Source organism: Danio rerio, chromosome 1 (genome assembly GCF_049306965.1).
Source record: "Danio rerio strain Tuebingen ecotype United States chromosome 1, GRCz12tu, whole genome shotgun sequence".
Lineage (NCBI taxonomy): Eukaryota > Metazoa > Chordata > Actinopteri > Cypriniformes > Danionidae > Danio > Danio rerio.
In genome coordinates, this window is record NC_133176.1 from 882,501 (window position 1) to 900,000 (window position 17,500).

General features: G+C 38.3%; 3 protein-coding genes across 8 annotated transcripts in view; 1 reads left to right on the forward strand and 2 right to left on the reverse strand.

Annotated features, from left to right (window-relative positions):
• Nucleotides 1-3,650, forward strand: part of jam2a (junctional adhesion molecule 2a) — a 15,227-nt gene extending 11,577 nt beyond the window's left edge. The window contains exons 8-11 of one of the 3 annotated variants that reach the window (XR_012393605.1): nucleotides 672-923; nucleotides 1,509-1,580; nucleotides 1,768-1,801; nucleotides 3,431-3,650. Coding sequence is in view for 2 of the 3 variants with exons in the window: in XM_073928585.1 (XP_073784686.1) it covers nucleotides 1,485-1,580; nucleotides 1,768-1,801; nucleotides 3,431-3,469 (169 nt within the window). In the remaining variant the exon portion in view is untranslated. 3 annotated transcript variants of the gene reach the window in all.
• Nucleotides 3,651-5,740: 2,090 nt separating this feature from the next.
• On the reverse strand, nucleotides 5,741-9,997 carry atp5pf (ATP synthase peripheral stalk subunit F6). 4 transcript variants are annotated; one of them, XM_005167990.5, is made up of 4 exons: nucleotides 9,956-9,991; nucleotides 8,430-8,606; nucleotides 6,601-6,725; nucleotides 6,103-6,198 (listed from the first exon to the last, which is right to left on the reverse strand). In XM_005167990.5, the coding sequence occupies exons 2-4, from the start codon at nucleotides 8,600-8,602 to the stop codon at nucleotides 6,167-6,169; spliced, it is 330 nt and encodes a 109-aa protein (XP_005168047.1). In that variant the 5' UTR covers nucleotides 8,603-8,606; nucleotides 9,956-9,991; the 3' UTR covers nucleotides 6,103-6,166. The 4 variants fall into 4 exon arrangements, with proteins under 4 accessions (NP_998472.1, XP_005168047.1, XP_017208473.1 ...); XM_017352984.3 differs by having other exon boundaries at nucleotides 9,918-9,991; NM_213307.1 differs by having other exon boundaries at nucleotides 5,741-6,725; nucleotides 9,956-9,997.
• Nucleotides 9,998-13,212: 3,215 nt separating this feature from the next.
• Nucleotides 13,213-17,500, reverse strand: part of appa (amyloid beta (A4) precursor protein a) — a 42,616-nt gene continuing 38,328 nt past the window's right edge. Inside the window, exons 15-17 of the mRNA NM_131564.3 lie at nucleotides 17,431-17,500; nucleotides 16,979-17,125; nucleotides 13,213-16,889 (exon numbers count right to left, since the gene is read on the reverse strand). The exon at nucleotides 17,431-17,500 is cut by the window's right edge and continues 13 nt beyond it. Of these exons, the coding sequence (NP_571639.1) occupies nucleotides 16,788-16,889; nucleotides 16,979-17,125; nucleotides 17,431-17,500 (319 nt within the window). The 3' untranslated portion in view covers nucleotides 13,213-16,787. The remainder of the gene's footprint in view (nucleotides 16,890-16,978; nucleotides 17,126-17,430) is intronic.

The following is a 17,500-nucleotide window of genomic DNA, read 5'->3' on the forward strand; positions in this document are numbered from 1 at the left end:
TAAAGGAGTGCAAAAGCAAGAGCCTTTATTCTCTGTGCGTTTACATGTTTAATGAATGAAGACTAGAAACTCATAGACCGCTAAAATATTGGAGCAAATGTGGAGACGTTAAAAAATTATATTTTTATTACTTTCTTACTTACATTTATGAACAGAACAGTTTTTTTTATATAGAAGCTTTAAAAAAATAACCAAATAAACTCCTGTTCCTCATCTCGCGCGCACGGACCTGCTTGGACAACACTGGAATACATCATATCCGGTCGGCAGGTCGCATACGGTCTAGTCGCAGGAGTTCAAATATTTCAACGGATCCGCAGCTCAATTCAGATCCGAATTTTCCGCATACGGAGATGATCGGAACTCCATGCAGCTCCCGGACTGCTCTCCATTGGAAATGCATGACTTCCAGTCTGTCACTTGTCGTTTGTCGTGTGCAGTGGAAAGGAGGCTTGAGACTCGTCTGAGTAGTTGATGCTGCTGTCCTGATTCTCAGGTGGAAATACTCGAGTTACATTTCATTTTCAGTCGTTTATTCATGTAAACTTAAAAAATGCAAATGTAAAAACTTGCAGATTTTGCAGTTAAATGAAGTCAGGGAGTGTCCTGAGTGTCCATATCTCACCTCATTTCTCTTTCTGTTTTCTCTCCGCTGACCCTTCAACCCACAGGACACAGAGGAAGGTAAGAGTACTCCATTACCACCTTCCTCTAACAGACCTAATCTGTGTGTGTGTGTGTGTGTGTGTGTGTGTGTATTACTTCAAAACAAATGATTGACTTATTCTAGTGGGAACAGCACACGCTGGCGCCACCTGCTGGTCAGAGCAGTGTACTGCAACAGAAACTGATCAGACGTGCATTAGTATTGACGTTCAAACACACTGCTAACATCACATGGAAAGTGTAACCTATACATGCAGGTATCTTAACATCTGATATCAATAAATATGAAGTGTCTGTATAATATCTGATCCTTGACAAATGATCAAGGCTTTAATGAATTGTGTGATTGTGAGCTCTGCTAAACACGTCCACCGGAGACTATTAACTAATATATTGATTATAATATTATATTATAGCTTTTGATTTGACAAACGTCCAATTAAAACGTCTGCAAACTCGAAAAACTGATCTGAGATCAGGTACACCCTGAAACCGGTTCAGTGATTCTCCACTAGGGGGCGAGCTGAGTGAACACGCGGGACTCATGTGGATCTGATGACGGTATAATAGCGCTGATCGCCCCCTAGTGGACACACACTACAGTCTCATGAACAGTAACTGTGTGTGTGTGTGTGTCTATATGAGTTTATATATGTGTATGTGTGTATATATGCATGTTTGTGAGTGTGTTTATGTAGTAGTCTGTATATGTGTGTGTATAGATATGTGTGTGTGTGTGTGTGTGTGTTCAGGTTAAGCGGCCGCTCTCCTGCATGTGTGTGTGTTCTGCATGAGTCGCTGCACTGCTTTGACTGCAGCAGTGTGTGTGTGTGTGTTTGCAGGTCGTTCTGGATCCCTCATTGTCACGGCGTCACACACATCAGCAGCCAGAATCTGAACCCCAGCGAACACACGTGAGTCCACACACACACATGTACATACACATGTACAGAGAGAGCAGCCCCGTGACGTGTGTGTGTGTGTGTGTGTTGTTCATGAGTGCTGTATATTGTTCACTCTGCTGAATATGGTGTGTGTTCCTCTGTGTGTGTGTGTGTGTGTGTGTGTGTGTGTGTGTGTGTGTGTGTGTGTGTGTTTCAGTCAGCATTCAGGATACAGTCACCCTCCAAAGGAAGTGAGTGAGGATTTCATTTCTTATTTCAGTTATTTCTTATCAAACGTTTTCATGCAGCACGATTAATCTGGAGGAATATTTCATTCAGTTAATGCTCATTTATTATTCAAGTAAATACTCGTTTATAAAAATCTATTTGTTTATTCAGACAACAAGAACATTTAGTCTTTGTTAATATTTAATCATTTTACATCAGTAATGTACGGTGTCTCAGTGAAGCACGCCGGCCTCACAGCAGCAGAGGCGGATTTAAAAACACCTAAAATCACACTGACCCCAAACTGTGTAGTGTATATATACATTTCTATTACATATACATTCTTTCTCCAGATTTTATTAATTGTTGCATATAAATTATTAATCAAATTAGTCGCCTCCTTTGTTTATGTGGAGTTATTTTACTTTAAAGACCCTGAAAGGGAATTACTCTTTGCCATAAAAATGATATTACAGAATCTTTATTTAGGAGCCTGATAAAAACACTCATTTAAAAGAAAACTTCAGACGCCATTTAAAGGTTTTTGCATCTTAAACTCTTCATATATAAACAATTTTAAAAACTGGATACACACATATATTTTATTTCTTCAGTTTTTATTAATTGTTTAATTTTTTTTATAAATATAAAATGTATTTAAAACAACTAATAAAAACTGGAGATTATAAATAATGATAATAAATACACTTTTCCCCAGATTAAAAAAAATTAATTGTTTTATATATATATATATATATGCATTCAATCATCTTTTTTCGGCTTAGTCCCTTTATTAATCAGGGGTTGGCACTGCGGAATGAACCGCCAACTAATCCAGCATATGCTTTACGCAGTGGATGCCCTTTCAGCTGCAACCCAGTACTGGGAAACACTCATACACTACGGCCAATTTTAGCTTGCCCGATTCCCCTATAGCGCATGTGTTTGCACTGTGGGGGAAACCGGAGCACCCGGAGGAAACCCACACCAACACGGGGAGAACATGCAAACTCCACACAGAAACACCAACTGACCCAGCCGAGACTCAAACCAGAGACCTTCTTGCTGTGAGGCGATTGTGCAACCCACTGCGTCACCCCTATATATATATATATATATATTTCTGTTTTTTCTTTTTATTAATATTCATTTGATCAAGAGAGGTCACTTTACAATAAGGTTCTATTAGTTGATGTATTTACTAACATGAACAAACAATGAGCAGCACATTTAATACAGTGTTTGCTGATGTTAGCTATTGTCAGTTCATGAAAACAGTCCCTCATTGTGAGTTCATGTTAACTCAGTGCATTAACTGATGTTAGTATTTTAATAATGAATTAGTAAATGTTGAACTGTCATTAATAAATGCTCTACATGTGTTGTTCATCATTAGTTCATAGTAAATATTTTAACTAACATTATCATATTAAAGTGTGGCCAGTAATGATGCACTTAATATTTGAAAAACATTTTTGAACAGCATTTTGACCAGTCTGCTTCAGCCAATCAGCAGTAAGGGGATGTTGAAAATGGGCGTGGTCTGTCATGTTGTGGGCGTGTTTTTTTGGGTGCTTTTAAATATCCTCACTGTTTGGTAACATTAACATGCAGAATTGAACATGAAGACTGAAATGACGTTTGTTCTGCAGCCTCAGGACTTCAAGCACACGCAGTCCTTCATGCTGTGATTGATGATTGGAGATTATTGGATCAGCAGCGCCTTTAAACCAGTCTGACACACACAGGCCGTGCCTTTATTTCTGCTCAATCATGTCTGTATACTGAGTGTGAGGATGGAAATCAGCAGTTATTGTATATTTTAATCAGTCGTCTTCTTTTGTTTTTTAATAAAACGCTTTTGCCCCCGTCTCCTTTCTACTTCTGAATTCATTCATTTACATCAGGGGTCACCAAACCTGTTCCTGGAGGTCCGGTGTCCTGCAGATTTCAGCTCCAGCCCTAATCAAACACCTGAACAAGCTAATCAAGCTCTTACTAGGTGTACTTGAAACATCCAGGCAGGTGTGTTGAGGTAAGATGGAGCTGAACCCTGCAGGACACCGGCACTCCAGGACTGAGATTGGTGACGTCTGATTGAAGCTGTGCTCTCACTGGACTTTTCTCCCCATAGACTTCCATTCATACACACGCAAATGAATACCGCATGCTCAAACTCTAGTGCGAGCGCAGCTTCACACACTGCCGACTCTCACCATCTCAGACAGTTCATCATTAGTGTTTATCTTTATTAATGTTGTTTAATTCTGTGGATTGAATTTAGTGTTGCTGTAATCGCAGTGATCATTTATCATCTTTTTCCCAGAAGTGTTTTTTTTTTTTTTTTTTTTTTTTTTGGACAGACTAGTGCTCATCAATAACCAATATGGAGATATTTTCATTCATTTTCAGTTTAGTCCCTTATTAAATCCAGCGTCACCACAGTGGAATGGACCACCAACTTATCCAGCATATGTTTTACACAGCGGATGCCCTTCCAGCTGCAACCCATCACTGAGAAACACCCATACACAACCGACAATTTAGCCTACCCAGTTCCCCTATAGCGCATGTGTTTGGACTGTGGGGGAAACCAGAGCACAAACCCACGCAAAGGTAGGGAGAACATGCAAACTCCACACAGAAACACCTACTGACCCAGTGGAGGCTCGAACCAGCGAGCTTCTTGCTGTGAGGCGCAGCATTACCTACTGCACCACTGTGTTGCCATTGATATATATTATTTTATTGAGTCTCTAAATTAAAGATTGGAAACAAAATTTGTAGCTAAAGATGAGAATTTAATGTTAATTTTGCAACTATTTGTCTTTTGTTTTTTTATTAAAAAACTATTTTATATTAGACAAGATATAGACAACCGTTGTATAACTGGAATAAAAATAATAATAATTATACTCCGTTGACATTAATGCCTTCCAGGAGATTTATATTCATTCATTTTCTTGTCGGCTTAGTCCCTTTATTAATCCAGGGTCGCCACAGTGGAATGAACTGCCAACTTATCCAGCAAGTTTTTACGCAGCGGATGCCCTTCCAACTGCAACCCATCTCTGGGAAACACCCATACACACTCATACACTACGGACAATTTAGCCTACCCAATTCACCTGTACCGCATGTGTTCGGACTGTGGGGGAAACCGGAGCACCCGGAGGAAAGCCACACGAATGCAGGGAGAACATGCAAACTCCACACAGAAACGACAACGTTCGAACCAGCGAGCTTCTTGCTGAGGCAACAGCACTACCTACTGCACCACTGTGTTGCCATTGATATATATTATTTTATTGAGTCTCTAAATTAAAGATTGGAAACAAAATTTGTAGCTAAAGATGATAATTTTATGTTAATTTTGCAACTATTTGTCTTTTGTTTTTTTAATAAAAAATATTTTATATTAGACAAGATCTAGACAACCGTTGTATAACTGGAATAATAATAATAATTATACTCAGTTGACGTTAATGCCTTCCTGGAGATTTTTTTTTTCAATGCTTTTAAAAACCTTTTTTAAATGAATTTCTAACAATAAAATATATAAGAATCTTTGGTAAATAACTGTTTATTCCAATAAATCTGACTTTCTTTAGAAGACAAAATAGGAAATAGTGTGAAAGTCTGGACTGGTGTTCAGCTGCTGACACTAGATTGTAAAAGCGCTGTAGAAATAAAGATGAGTTGAACAAAAATAATGCCCCTGATCTGTTAAACAGCACTTGGGAAACAATTTTAAAAATCCTAATCTTGTCTACAACAATGTATATATATATTATAAAGCATTATTTTTACCCAGTAACATTTAAATTATAATCCAAACTCATATGCAACACTCAAATGATAATGCTTTTCAAATAATAATAACATGTCCCACATTGCAGAATAAAAATATTAACAATCACTAAACAAAAGCATTGATATGAAATGAACAAGGTTATCAGACATTAGTGTACTTCATTTATTAATATTAAGCTTTACTGATGAGTTTTTAAATCAAGCCATAGCTTACGGGATCATGAAGATGATGACGCAGTGTTTTCTATAATATATATTCACTCAGCATCACATCCTCTGCTTATCCTCTCTCTTTACATTCTCAGCACATTCATTAGTCGTTTTGTTTTTGTCTGAGCACTTTTAAAGCTTACATTGACCAGAGGACACTAAACTGATTACAGATATTTTAAAGACGAACAGACATAATCAAACCGTTCATCTGTGGACATCAACACGCAATAATCACATACAAGAGCAAGAGTACAGATGCATAACCTGAAGTGCATGAACTGCGCATCACACGCTGATCTTTGAGCCAGAGCTTTTTTATTAAATATTGATGTACGTTTTCAGCAGTGATGAACAGAGGCGCTTCATTTAGTCGTCGTCTCGTCCAGCTTAGGCTCTAAAAACAACAGAAGAAGATCCGTCATCAAGCAGCACTGAACAGACCTGCTGATGTTCAACAAACACTAAACCTGCACAATATAAGAGCTGAGCCTCCGTATCACACTGTGTGCATCTGCAATAGTCACATCACAGGAGGAGACCACTCATTCAAGATGAACACATATTAAATATGATTATTTTGTATGATTAATAGGATGAGGAGCACGTTATTTTACATTTGATTGTTCATGAATGCTGTTAAACTCCACAGAAATCCAGAAAGCAGCTCTTATTGATTCATTTTTGCTTCAGATTCACTGCACAGAATCCTCGCGGTCGATGTAAATGAATGAAATCTGTGTAAACAGAGCTGTATTTCAGTCATCTGCTGTAACGATGCGCATTACACATGTCAGACCTGTGAAGCTGAACTGAGGGAACTTGCTGAGATCTCCTCCTCCATACAGACGCTGCAGTTTAGTGGTTTCCTCCGCCAGATTCTTCTGATACACCGGACCAGCGTCCACTACACCACCAGACGCCCTGCGGACACACACACACACCGTCAAAGTGATTCACAACAATAGCAAAGCACACACACACATAAGCACAAACATACATACAGTACATATACAGTACACACACACACACACACAAAATCAGAGTGATACACAGCAGTGTCTCACACACACATACAAACAAAAGCACAAACATACTCATTTATATGCACACAGTCAGAGTGACACACGCACACGCACGCACGCACACCAACGCGCGCGCGCACGCATGCACGCACACACGCACGCACACACACACACACACACACACACACACACACAAGTTAGTATTGTTGATAAAGGGTCTCTGTCCATTTCTCAGTGAATAGCTGATACAGTTGAAAGCAGTAGTTTACATTCACTCTAAAAAACATAACATAACCATTTTTAATAAATGTCTGATGGTAAATCACTAAACGTTTACTATTTTAGGTCTGTCAGGATTTCCTAAATGATTTAAATTTGCTAAATGCCAGAATAATGAGAGAATTTCTGATTAATATCTTGACAGTCAGAAGTTTACACACATTTCCTTGGTGTTTTTTAGCTTTGCTTTTAAACTGTTTAACTTTGGTCAAATGTTTTGGGTCTCCTTCCACAAGCTTCTCACAATAGTTTGCAGGAGTTTTGGCCCATTCCTCTTGACAGAATTGCTGTAACTGAGTCAGATTTGCTCACACAAGCTTTTTTAACTCTGCCCACACATTCTCTATAGGATTGAGATCAGGGCTTTGTGATGGCCACTCCAAAACATTCACTCTGCTGTCCTTAAAGCACATTTGACTAATTTGGCAGTGTGTTTAGGGTCATGGTCTGTCTGGAAGAGCCATTTGTGGCCATGTTGTAATGTCCTGGCTGATGTGTTGAGATGTTGCTTCAGTATTTCTCCATGATGTTCTGTCTTCATGATGCCATCTATGCTGTGAAGTGGACCAGTCCCTCCTGCAGCAAAACAGCCCCACAACATGATGCTGCCGCCCCCATACTCCACAGTTGGGATGGTGTTCTAGGCTTGTAAGTTTTCCCCTTTGTTCTCCAAATGTAACACTGCTCATTATGGCCAAACAGTTCAATCTTAGCTCCATCAGAGCACAGGACATGTCTCCACACATCAGTCTATTCCCAGTGTCATTCAGCAAACTGTAATCTGGCTGCTTTGTTGTTGATTCCCCCATGTTGTCACACAAGGAAGCAGTGTGTTTGAGCTTTTCCTTCAATACTATTCTACAGTTGTGCCTCACATTAACTCAAATGTTGTCAATTAGCCAATCAGAAACTTCCAAAACCCTGACATCATCATCAGAGCTTTTCCAGAGGCAGAATAATCTTACTGTATGTAAACTTGACTTTCAAGAAGAGTTAGAACAATTTCTCAAACAATCTCTCTCTCATTAAGCAGAACAGAAACACATGTGATCATCCCAACTTACCTTAAAGAGGAAAAGTTTACTCACATTAACATCTGACTTGTTTTAAAATGGTTTTGAGCCTTTGAATGTAAACTTCTGCTGCACACTGTATGTTGGTGCACTTCAACTTAACAGATTTATTAAGCTGTTCATCCAATAAAATAAGAGTTTGCTCACTGAACATCTTCAGGAATAAAGAGAGTATATCTGGATTTTATGGAGTTATTGGAAAGTAAAGTGAGGAAGCACACAAGCAGTGAAGTCAGTTTGTGGACACACACTTGCTCTTGCTGTTGTAGTCTCGGATCTTGTCCAGGAAGAGTTTCTGAATGGGGTCCATGTCTTTGGCCTTGTTGAAGAGGACGGCGGAGAGGCCGATGTTCCTGCGCAGAGAAACGCTGAGCGCTGAACGCAGCAGAGACGACACACGCGCAAATCCACTGTGAAGAGCCATGCTTCTGCACACAGAGAGAGAGAGAGAAACACATGGTTATTCTTTATATATATATATATATATATATATATATATATATATATAGATAGATAGATATATATATATATAGATATTTCTCTTTCATTGTCTATTTTAGTCTTTGTCCTTTATTTGTGTGTATGCATTTGTCAGAACTCTAATTGTGCGTTTTGTTTTTTGCATGTAAATGGGATGAATAGAACGGGACGATGAAACTGAAGGCCTGGTTTTAGACCACAATAACGGTCTTGAGAATGACAGACAGGAGTCCTGCACAGCGGCCACTGGGATTTAGAGACGCTCCTATTCAGAATAGTGTTCAGGTCACTACATGACACTGGAGCAAAACCTTTCCTGACACCTGCAAAACACCCCAAAGTTCTCAATAATATTCAGATCTGGGTACTGTGCAGGCCATGGGACATTTTTACTTTGTACTTTCATGAACTTCCCCTTCATTGAAGCACTATGTGACCAGTGCTGTGTGCATTGCTGCATTTTCATCCTGATACACACCAACACCTTCAGGATACAATGTGTGACCCATTGGGTCACATGGTCCTTCAGAATGGGTCGACAGTTCCTGCCAGTGACCCATCTAGCACCAGTATTGGGCCTATAGGGAATGCTATGATAACCATCAGGGATCTCCCCGCATGCTTCACTCTGGGCATCAGCAGTCTGGGTGGGAATTAACTTCACTCCAAAACATCTCTAATAATGCAACACGTCATTGATTACTCCTATAATTAAAAAGTTGCTATGATATATTGGCATCAAACTAAATGAATTCCCTCGTTATGTGTAGCTCTTTAACTGTCATTAATATTCTTTATTGATGATTTACTTATTGTGTTTGTCGCTTATTGCTTTTTTTTAAGCCAGTACAATGTACTGTAATACAATATAAATTGGATATACATGACATTTACAGTATCAGGGGCTCAAATATCGGACTTTAACCACATGAAGAGTTTTAATATAGCGATATATCTCAGTAGCAGGAGTGATTATATTTGCTGGATTGAGTTTGTTCATTAAAGCTCAGCAAAGGTCACTCAGTTCAGTTCAGCACATTAAACACACACATCTCTGAGAACACGAGTGTATTTCTGAATCTCCTGACTATAATAATCCATGTTTAATAACAGTTTTAATATGTGAAGAGCGTCAGGACGCGCTGATTTAGCGGCAGCGTTCGCGGATTACTCAAACACACGCACGCGCGCAGATCAAACACACTCAACTCCTAATACATAAACACACACACACATAAACATTATAAAATTATATTTACATGCAGAATAAAGACGATGAAAGAAAATCCGCTCTAACCTTGTGTTTGACACCAACCAGCAGACCGACAAGAACAACCGCTTCCGGATCACCGTGGGCGCTTGTGGGTATGACGCGCAGTGACGTAGTTCCGTAACGCTGCAGGGTTGAAGTGAGGCGGGTCTTTAAGTACATCAAGTTACTCAAATGACATCCACACAATATTAATTTAAAATCAGCATATATATTTTAATTTCACCACAGTTTGGATTATTAGTCGTCCTTCAGAGTGAAAGTAAACGTGTGGAGCGCCTCCTGCTGGCGAGTGCAGAACTGCACAGCTCATATATTCCTGAGGCAACATATATATATATATATATAAATATGTGTTAAAAACAGTGTTCACTTCTAAATATTTGATTTCCAAAAGGGTGTATGGTATTATACTGATGTGTGTTTCTTAAATTGGTTTGGGTCGTTTAATTTAATTGTCATTTAATAGTAATGTTTTTTTTTAATTATTATTATTTTTACTTTTTTTATTTTTTTTATTATCATTATTATTCTCATTGTTTTATTTGCTGAACTTTATTTTTTCGACTCTTTTTTTTCTTTCCTTTTCTTCTATTCCTTGCGACTCTTTTTATTTTTTCCTTTCCCTCTCTTTCCTCTTCTACTTACTACTACTATTATTATTATTATTATTATTATTACTTGTCCTCTCCCTGATTTCCCAACCTCCCCTCCTCTTCCCCCTGCCACTTTTATCATTAATGGTATTACTTTTACTTTTGTTATCATTAATATTATCACTGTTCTGACCTGTCCTCCTGTTATCTTTTCATTATCATTAATATAAGTATTAATACGATTATCATTATTAAGGTTGCAGTAATTGTTGTTGTTGTTGTTGTAGTAGTAGTAGTAGTAGTAGTCATCGTAGTAGTATCGATTGTAATTGTATTTTGAAGTAGTAGTTCCTGTAGTAGTTGATGTCGTTGGTATAGTGGTAGCAGAAGTAGTAAAAGTGTCGTTGTAGCAGTAGTAATCGTTGTTGGTGTAGTAGTACCAGTAGTAGATGTCGTTGATGTAGATGTTGTAGTAGCAGTGATTGCGGTAGTAGTAGTAGTAGTAGTAGACGTTGTATTAGTTGTAGCAGACGCTGTAGTATCAGTAGTGGTAGTCATTGTTGTGGTAGTATCAGCAGTAGTAGACATTATAGTAGTAATAGTTGTGGTTGTGATTGTAGTAGCAGCAATAGTAGTTAATCATTATATAGTAATATAAGTAACTTTCTGCAGTAGTAGTAGTTGGTGTAGTACTTGTGATTTATTATCATTGTCATTTATTATTACTGTTGTCCTTTCTTTCTTTTTACTGTCATTATTTCTATTATACATTACTAAGCATAGTTGTTACTTCCTAACTCTGACTGGTTTCTTTTGTATCTGTTTTACTTATATCTGCGAGACTAGATTCATTTATTGGCTAATATTGTTCCTAATGTATGTAATCTGACCTTCCACCAAGTTACCTTTACATGGACACACACACACACACACACACACACACACACACACACACACACACACACCAAACAGTACCTGACTATATTGTTTTTTTTTTGTTTTTTTTTATTGTTGTTTTGTTATGGTTTTTTGTTGATGTTTTTTTGTATTTGTATGATCCCAATTTATGTACCTTTTTGCATATTCTAAAAAAAAAAAAAAATTGGTTTGGGTCATTTATTCAATAAAGACCACGTGAAATCATGTTTATTTTGCTAGCACGTTGTTAGCAAACAATTTATCCACGCAAGTTAATAATCCACTTAAAAAAGTAGTTTGGACCATCTTTAAATAAAATCTTTCACTGTCAGTTTGACGAATTGGGTGAAATATGCTTAGCCAATATGGAGTCAGAAGAGTCTCAATAATAATTCACAAAAAATTCTAAATAAATTCACGCAAAATATGTACACAAGTGTGGCCAAATTCACATGAAGCCAGTTGCGTTGGTTCACTCCCACTCATTAATTCTCTCACAGGGCATCATGGGATAGTGTAGCTTCCATCGAATGCGAACTTCAGAATCTTGCCAGAAGTAGTAGGTCATCCGGGAACTTGCACAGTTTTTCGAATTCTATGGCTGCGTCCGAAACCACCGACTACTCAGTAGGTACTGCATTTGAATTTAAACGTACAGCTCGACCGTTAGAAAAGTGCGTTCTATACAGTATGAATGTGAAAAGCATGAATGGAATTCGCACGTACTACATCCGCCATTTTGTCATGGTCACGTGACCTACCTGCGTCAATTGCGTCGCTTTACTCCCATTCATAAATTCGCTTGCGGGGCATCATGGGATAGCGCAGCATGCATGGGATGCGCACTCTTGAATCTCGCCGGAAGTAGTAAGTCATCCGGGTACTTCTCGCATACTGATTTTCCAATTCTATGAATTCAGACACACTACTCGGCTCGCATACTGATTTTAGCGTACTATATAGTATGGAAGTATGCGGTTTTAGACGCAGCGTACGAATTTAGTCATACTGCTTGGCTTGCACACTGTATTCAGTGTACTATATAGTACGGAAGTATGCAACCTCGGATGCAGCCCATGTCTTTGCTTGAATTATTATTGAGACTCTTCTGACTCCATATAGCCACATCGATAGCCACGCCCCTAAATGTTAATCTCCATGCTTAAAATATAAAAAGAGCACAAAATAAACCCCGCCCCCTACTCAATATTCAGTTTGCAGGATTTGCATACATAAATTCACATGTATTGTTGTATTTTATTTATCAATGATATGACTTGCTTTCATTGTTGCAATGGTAAACATCAGGTCATATCTAAACAGTACAAAAGATGTGCCATTTATAAAATCAGACTGTATGTTATTAATATTCATGACTCTAAATGTGACCATTATAATAAGCTGTAACAGTAACTAAGTTCCTAGGAGTGAATATCCCAGTTTGGACAGCAGAGGGAGACATTTAGTGTGAATTTATGTGTCCATTCTAGACAAAATGGAGGTCAAATGAACCATAATTATGCAAATAAGCAACCAATATGAAGAAATGTAGATGTTGACACATTAAACTGATCAAAAATGGACATCTATGATATTTAATAAATGCTTTTATTGTCCCTTTGTTTATTTATGAACCGATATCAGTTTTATATTTAACTCAGATGCATGTTCAATCAAATAAACACCTGAATAATCCCAAATATTTACAGTTCTAACTGAGAGTAGGTCTGATTTGTGCACTGTAAACAAACAAGGCATGCCAAACGTGGGTCTGTATGTACATTCGAAACTTTATTTATGGAATACAGTGTAGAAAGCGCAGTAGTTTTCCAGTCAAAGCAAACGATAGACAGAGAAAAAGAAGTTTATCGCCATCTTTCAGCACATCTGATCAAACCACAGCAACCCAAAGCATTACCCACAATGCACCGCTGCTCCCACTGACATTCATCAGATAGCCGATTATTATTGATCATCTGTAGATCATTTAAATCAGAAAGTGTCTACAACAAAACACAAGAGGAGGAGTGAGTGATCAACAGACGAACGACAAGATCATTTAACGCTGCAGGACAGATCACACCACATTCAGCACAAGATCACAAGAGATTTGCATGAGCACGAAGACAAATGATCCACTAATATTGGCTTGCGTTGTTAAAGAGGTCATGAAGTGAGAACGCAGAATTCCCTTTATATATTGAGCTTATATACGAGCTCATCAATATTCCACAAGTTTCAGAAATCAAATAAAATCAGCTTCTATTGAAGCATTTCTGACAAAACCACTGGAATGGTGTATATTATGTGGCGTAATAGGGTGGATAAGCCACGCCCACTTCTATTTCATTGCCTGCTGAGCCTTGTTAATATGCAAAACTGTCAGCCAATCCCACTTCTATATCCATCACTGCAAGCTGAGCCTTGTTATTATGCAAAACTGTTAGCCAATCACAGCAGTGGGTGTTCCCTTCTGAGTCGACAGTTGGCCACGCCCACTGAAACTGTGTGTTCTGATAAGAGTCAAAAATGGGGACAGAAAATTTGATTATTTGTAAATATGATTGTGTTTTGATGTATAAATATTGATGATATGATAAGTGGAGCTCAGAGAATAATGTAAAATAAAAACATTAATTAATTAAAAAAGTATCACATGACCAATTTAAACAGATCTGCATGACTGTAATGCAGCAATAAAAATAATATCTCTAGACATGATTAATAATAACGCATTAATTAATATTCAGCACAAATGCAACCAACCATGATAAATACTTGAAATATATTGAAGCCTCCAGACAAAACCACTGCAATGTTGTATTTTATGTGATGTAATAGGGTGGATAAGCCACGCCCACTTCTACTTCACAGCCTGCTGAGCCTTGTAAATATGCAAAACCATCAGCCAATCCCACTTCTACATCACTGCATGTTGAATCTTGTTAATATGCAAAACTCTCAGCCAATCAGAGCAGTAGGTGTTTACTACAGAGTATGTTGGCTCCGCCCACTCAAACTGTGTGTTCTGATGAGAGTCAAAAATGGGGACAGAAAATAGTGGATTATATGTTATTTATGATTTGTTTTGATGTATAAATATGGTTTATAAATATAAATATATTCACATTAATTAATTAAGAAAGTATCACATGACCACTTTAAGTCGAGTAATGTAATGCAGTAAAAAAAAAGTCTGGACCCGGCTAATAAAATGCATTAATTACATTCAGCACAAATGCAACTATGATAAATACTTGAAATCATATTTTAGTTTCATTGCAGTTACAACAACCTGAAGTCAAATAAAAAATTGCAATGCACAAAATAATTAAAACGTAATTAAATGAAACAGATTTCTTGTGATTTTGCAGTGGTTTGAATGCAGCAGGATCTGTTTCTGCAGTGAAACACCAGAAACGGGAGATTTTTACATCTGCGCGCACACACACACACACACACACACACACACACACACACACGCACACACACGCACACACACATGGAGTGACGAACCAACACAAAACCGACTGGAGAAAAACATACAAACATACACAGAATAACCCACAATCCCACCCGAGCCCAACACCTGCTTAAAAAACACAGACAACCACGAGTCCAATGGAGAACGGAAATTAAATAGCTGTTCATAAAGAGGAGGTAAATAAATCTCTCGAAATGCATAGGACGAAAACATTGAAGACAGTAAATGTACATGGACAGCTTCGGCTGGATCCACTCAGCCTGATAAAAAAACAACAACTAGAAATGATATTGAAATAAAAGCACGAATCCGTTTAATCCAGCTTAAAACTATCAAAGCAGAAGCCAATCGAGTTCTCTTTTCTTGTGCAACTCAAATCACATTTCACAAGTTGTACAGTTTAACCCTGCTAACACGCCTCTACGTGAGAAAAGACCCAAATAGCATGTATTTCCCGTCAGTTTTTGTTTTCTATCATGCACTACACAGTTACAGCTAGTCTTTCTTTTTGCGTTACTTCAATATTCACAAACTAAAAAAATGTTTGTTTGTTTTTTTTTTGGCAAAATTCTTTCTTTTTTTTTTTTTTTGGAAAAACAAATCAGAAACAATCAAACAATTTCCAGGTCTCATTCAGAAGGACATCAATGTAAGCACTAGATTTATAGTGATTTTCTGGTCTATGACCGGCGTCACCAAACACAGCACAGCTGCAGTCAGTGTGAGGAGGAAGAGGAAGGAGACGCGACTGACGGAGGAAGTCTCGCACGTTCAGCCCTCAAATACACCAGTGTTTCACTCGTTTAGTAGTGTGAGAGCAGACGGTGCAGAAAACACCAGAACCAGCCCAGAATACACCAGAACCTGGACTGGCCTACTGTAGCAGAGGAATATTATCAGTGATTTGGATTTAATCTGAGTTTTGTGTTTACATTGACCAGTGATTTAAATTGAATATGAATTGTTTATTTACGTTGGCCAGGGGTTTTAATTGGATCTGAATATTGCGTTCAATTTGGCCAGTGATTTGGACTGAATCTATTTTATGTGATTATATTGGCTGGTGATTTAGACTGAATCTGAATTGTGTGTTCACTTTGGCCAGTGATTTGAACTGAATCTGAATTGTGTGTTCACTTTAGCAAGAGAATTGAATTGAATCTGAATAGTGTGTTCACTTTGGCCAGAGAATTGAATTGAATCTGAATAGTGTGTTCACTTTGGCCAGAGAATTGAATTGAATCTGAATTCTGTGTTCACTTTGGCCAGAGAATTGAATTGGATCTGATTTGTGTGTTTAAATTGGGCAGTGATTTGAACTGAATCTAATTTTGTGTTCACTTTGGCCAGTGATTTGAACTGAATCTAAATTATGTGATTATATTGGCTTGTGATTTGGACAGAATCTGAATTATGTGTTCACTTTGGAAAATGATTTAGTCTGAATCTGAATTTTGTGTTCACTTTTGCCAGTGATTTGGATTGAATTTGAATTTTGTGTTCACTATGGCCAGCGATTTAAAGTGAATCAGATTTATGTGTTTGTTTTGTAATATGAATTTGGACTAAATATGAATTAGGCATTCAATAAAATGTGAATCCTACTGAAATTTGCATTATGCATGAACTTAAACTGAATCTGAATTGTGTGTTCACTTTGGCCAGTAATTTGGACTGAATCTAAATTGTGTTCACTTTGACCAGTGATTTGAATTGAATCTGAACTATGTGTTCACTCTGATTGCTCATTTCTGACCGTGATCTGGCCAACGGTGATGTTTGTTGATGTTCTGGCATCTCCTGCACCGTCTGAGGAGGGTTCGGGGAGGGTTCGGGGAGGGTTAGGGGTGACGGTGCTCCATCAGTTGTGCATCTGCTCAAAGAACTTGTAGGTGGGGTTTTCATAGCCGTTCTGCTGCATCTTAGACAGATGACGCTCCTCTGGAGTCACGGCCGCGTCCACCTGTCAATCAAAACATTCAACTCAAATCACGATGTCATGAATTCAGCTCATTTCTAGACCGCGAGTGGAGACGGTGTGAACTCACGCACCTCGATGATGCCGTGGTGGATGGACGTGTACTGCTTCTTCCTCAGCATCACCAGCGTGATGACGATGATGGTTGCTATGACGACGCCTCCGACCATCAGGCCAATAATAGCTCCTTTATTGGAGCTCACGTCCTCCGCAAAGAAAACCTGAAGGCAGGAGACAAAGAGAAAGATCAGCTTTATTCCTGCAGGGTTTTTAAATATATTCATTTCTTGAGCTTTTACATTTACAGTGTACTGTACCCTTTCCCTCACACAACCACAGCGCTGACAAACAACAACAACAACAACAACAACAACAACAACAACAGGTCAATAAACTTGAGTCAAAAGCAGATTTGACCTTGAGGGAACAAACTGTCCCATTTCTGTTCACTGCTGCTGTATTTTGATAATACATTTGAATATGTGTGTGTGTGTGTGTGTGTGTGTGTGTGTGTGTGTTTGTGTACCAGCTTCTGGTGGTAGACTTCACTGTGTCTCTCTTCAGCTTCCATCCGCAGCTCAGGAATGTCATCAGGC

Excerpts from the sequence above, each read along its gene's own strand:
- atp5pf (NM_213307.1), bottom strand. The coding sequence starts at position 8,602 with ATGGCTCTTCACAGTGGATTTGCGCGTGTGTCGTCTCTGCTGCGTTCA. Across the intron at positions 6,726-8,429 it reads GACTACAACAGCAAGAGCAA|GGCGTCTGGTGGTGTAGTGG; the intron begins GTGTGTGTCCAC and ends GTGTGTCCGCAG.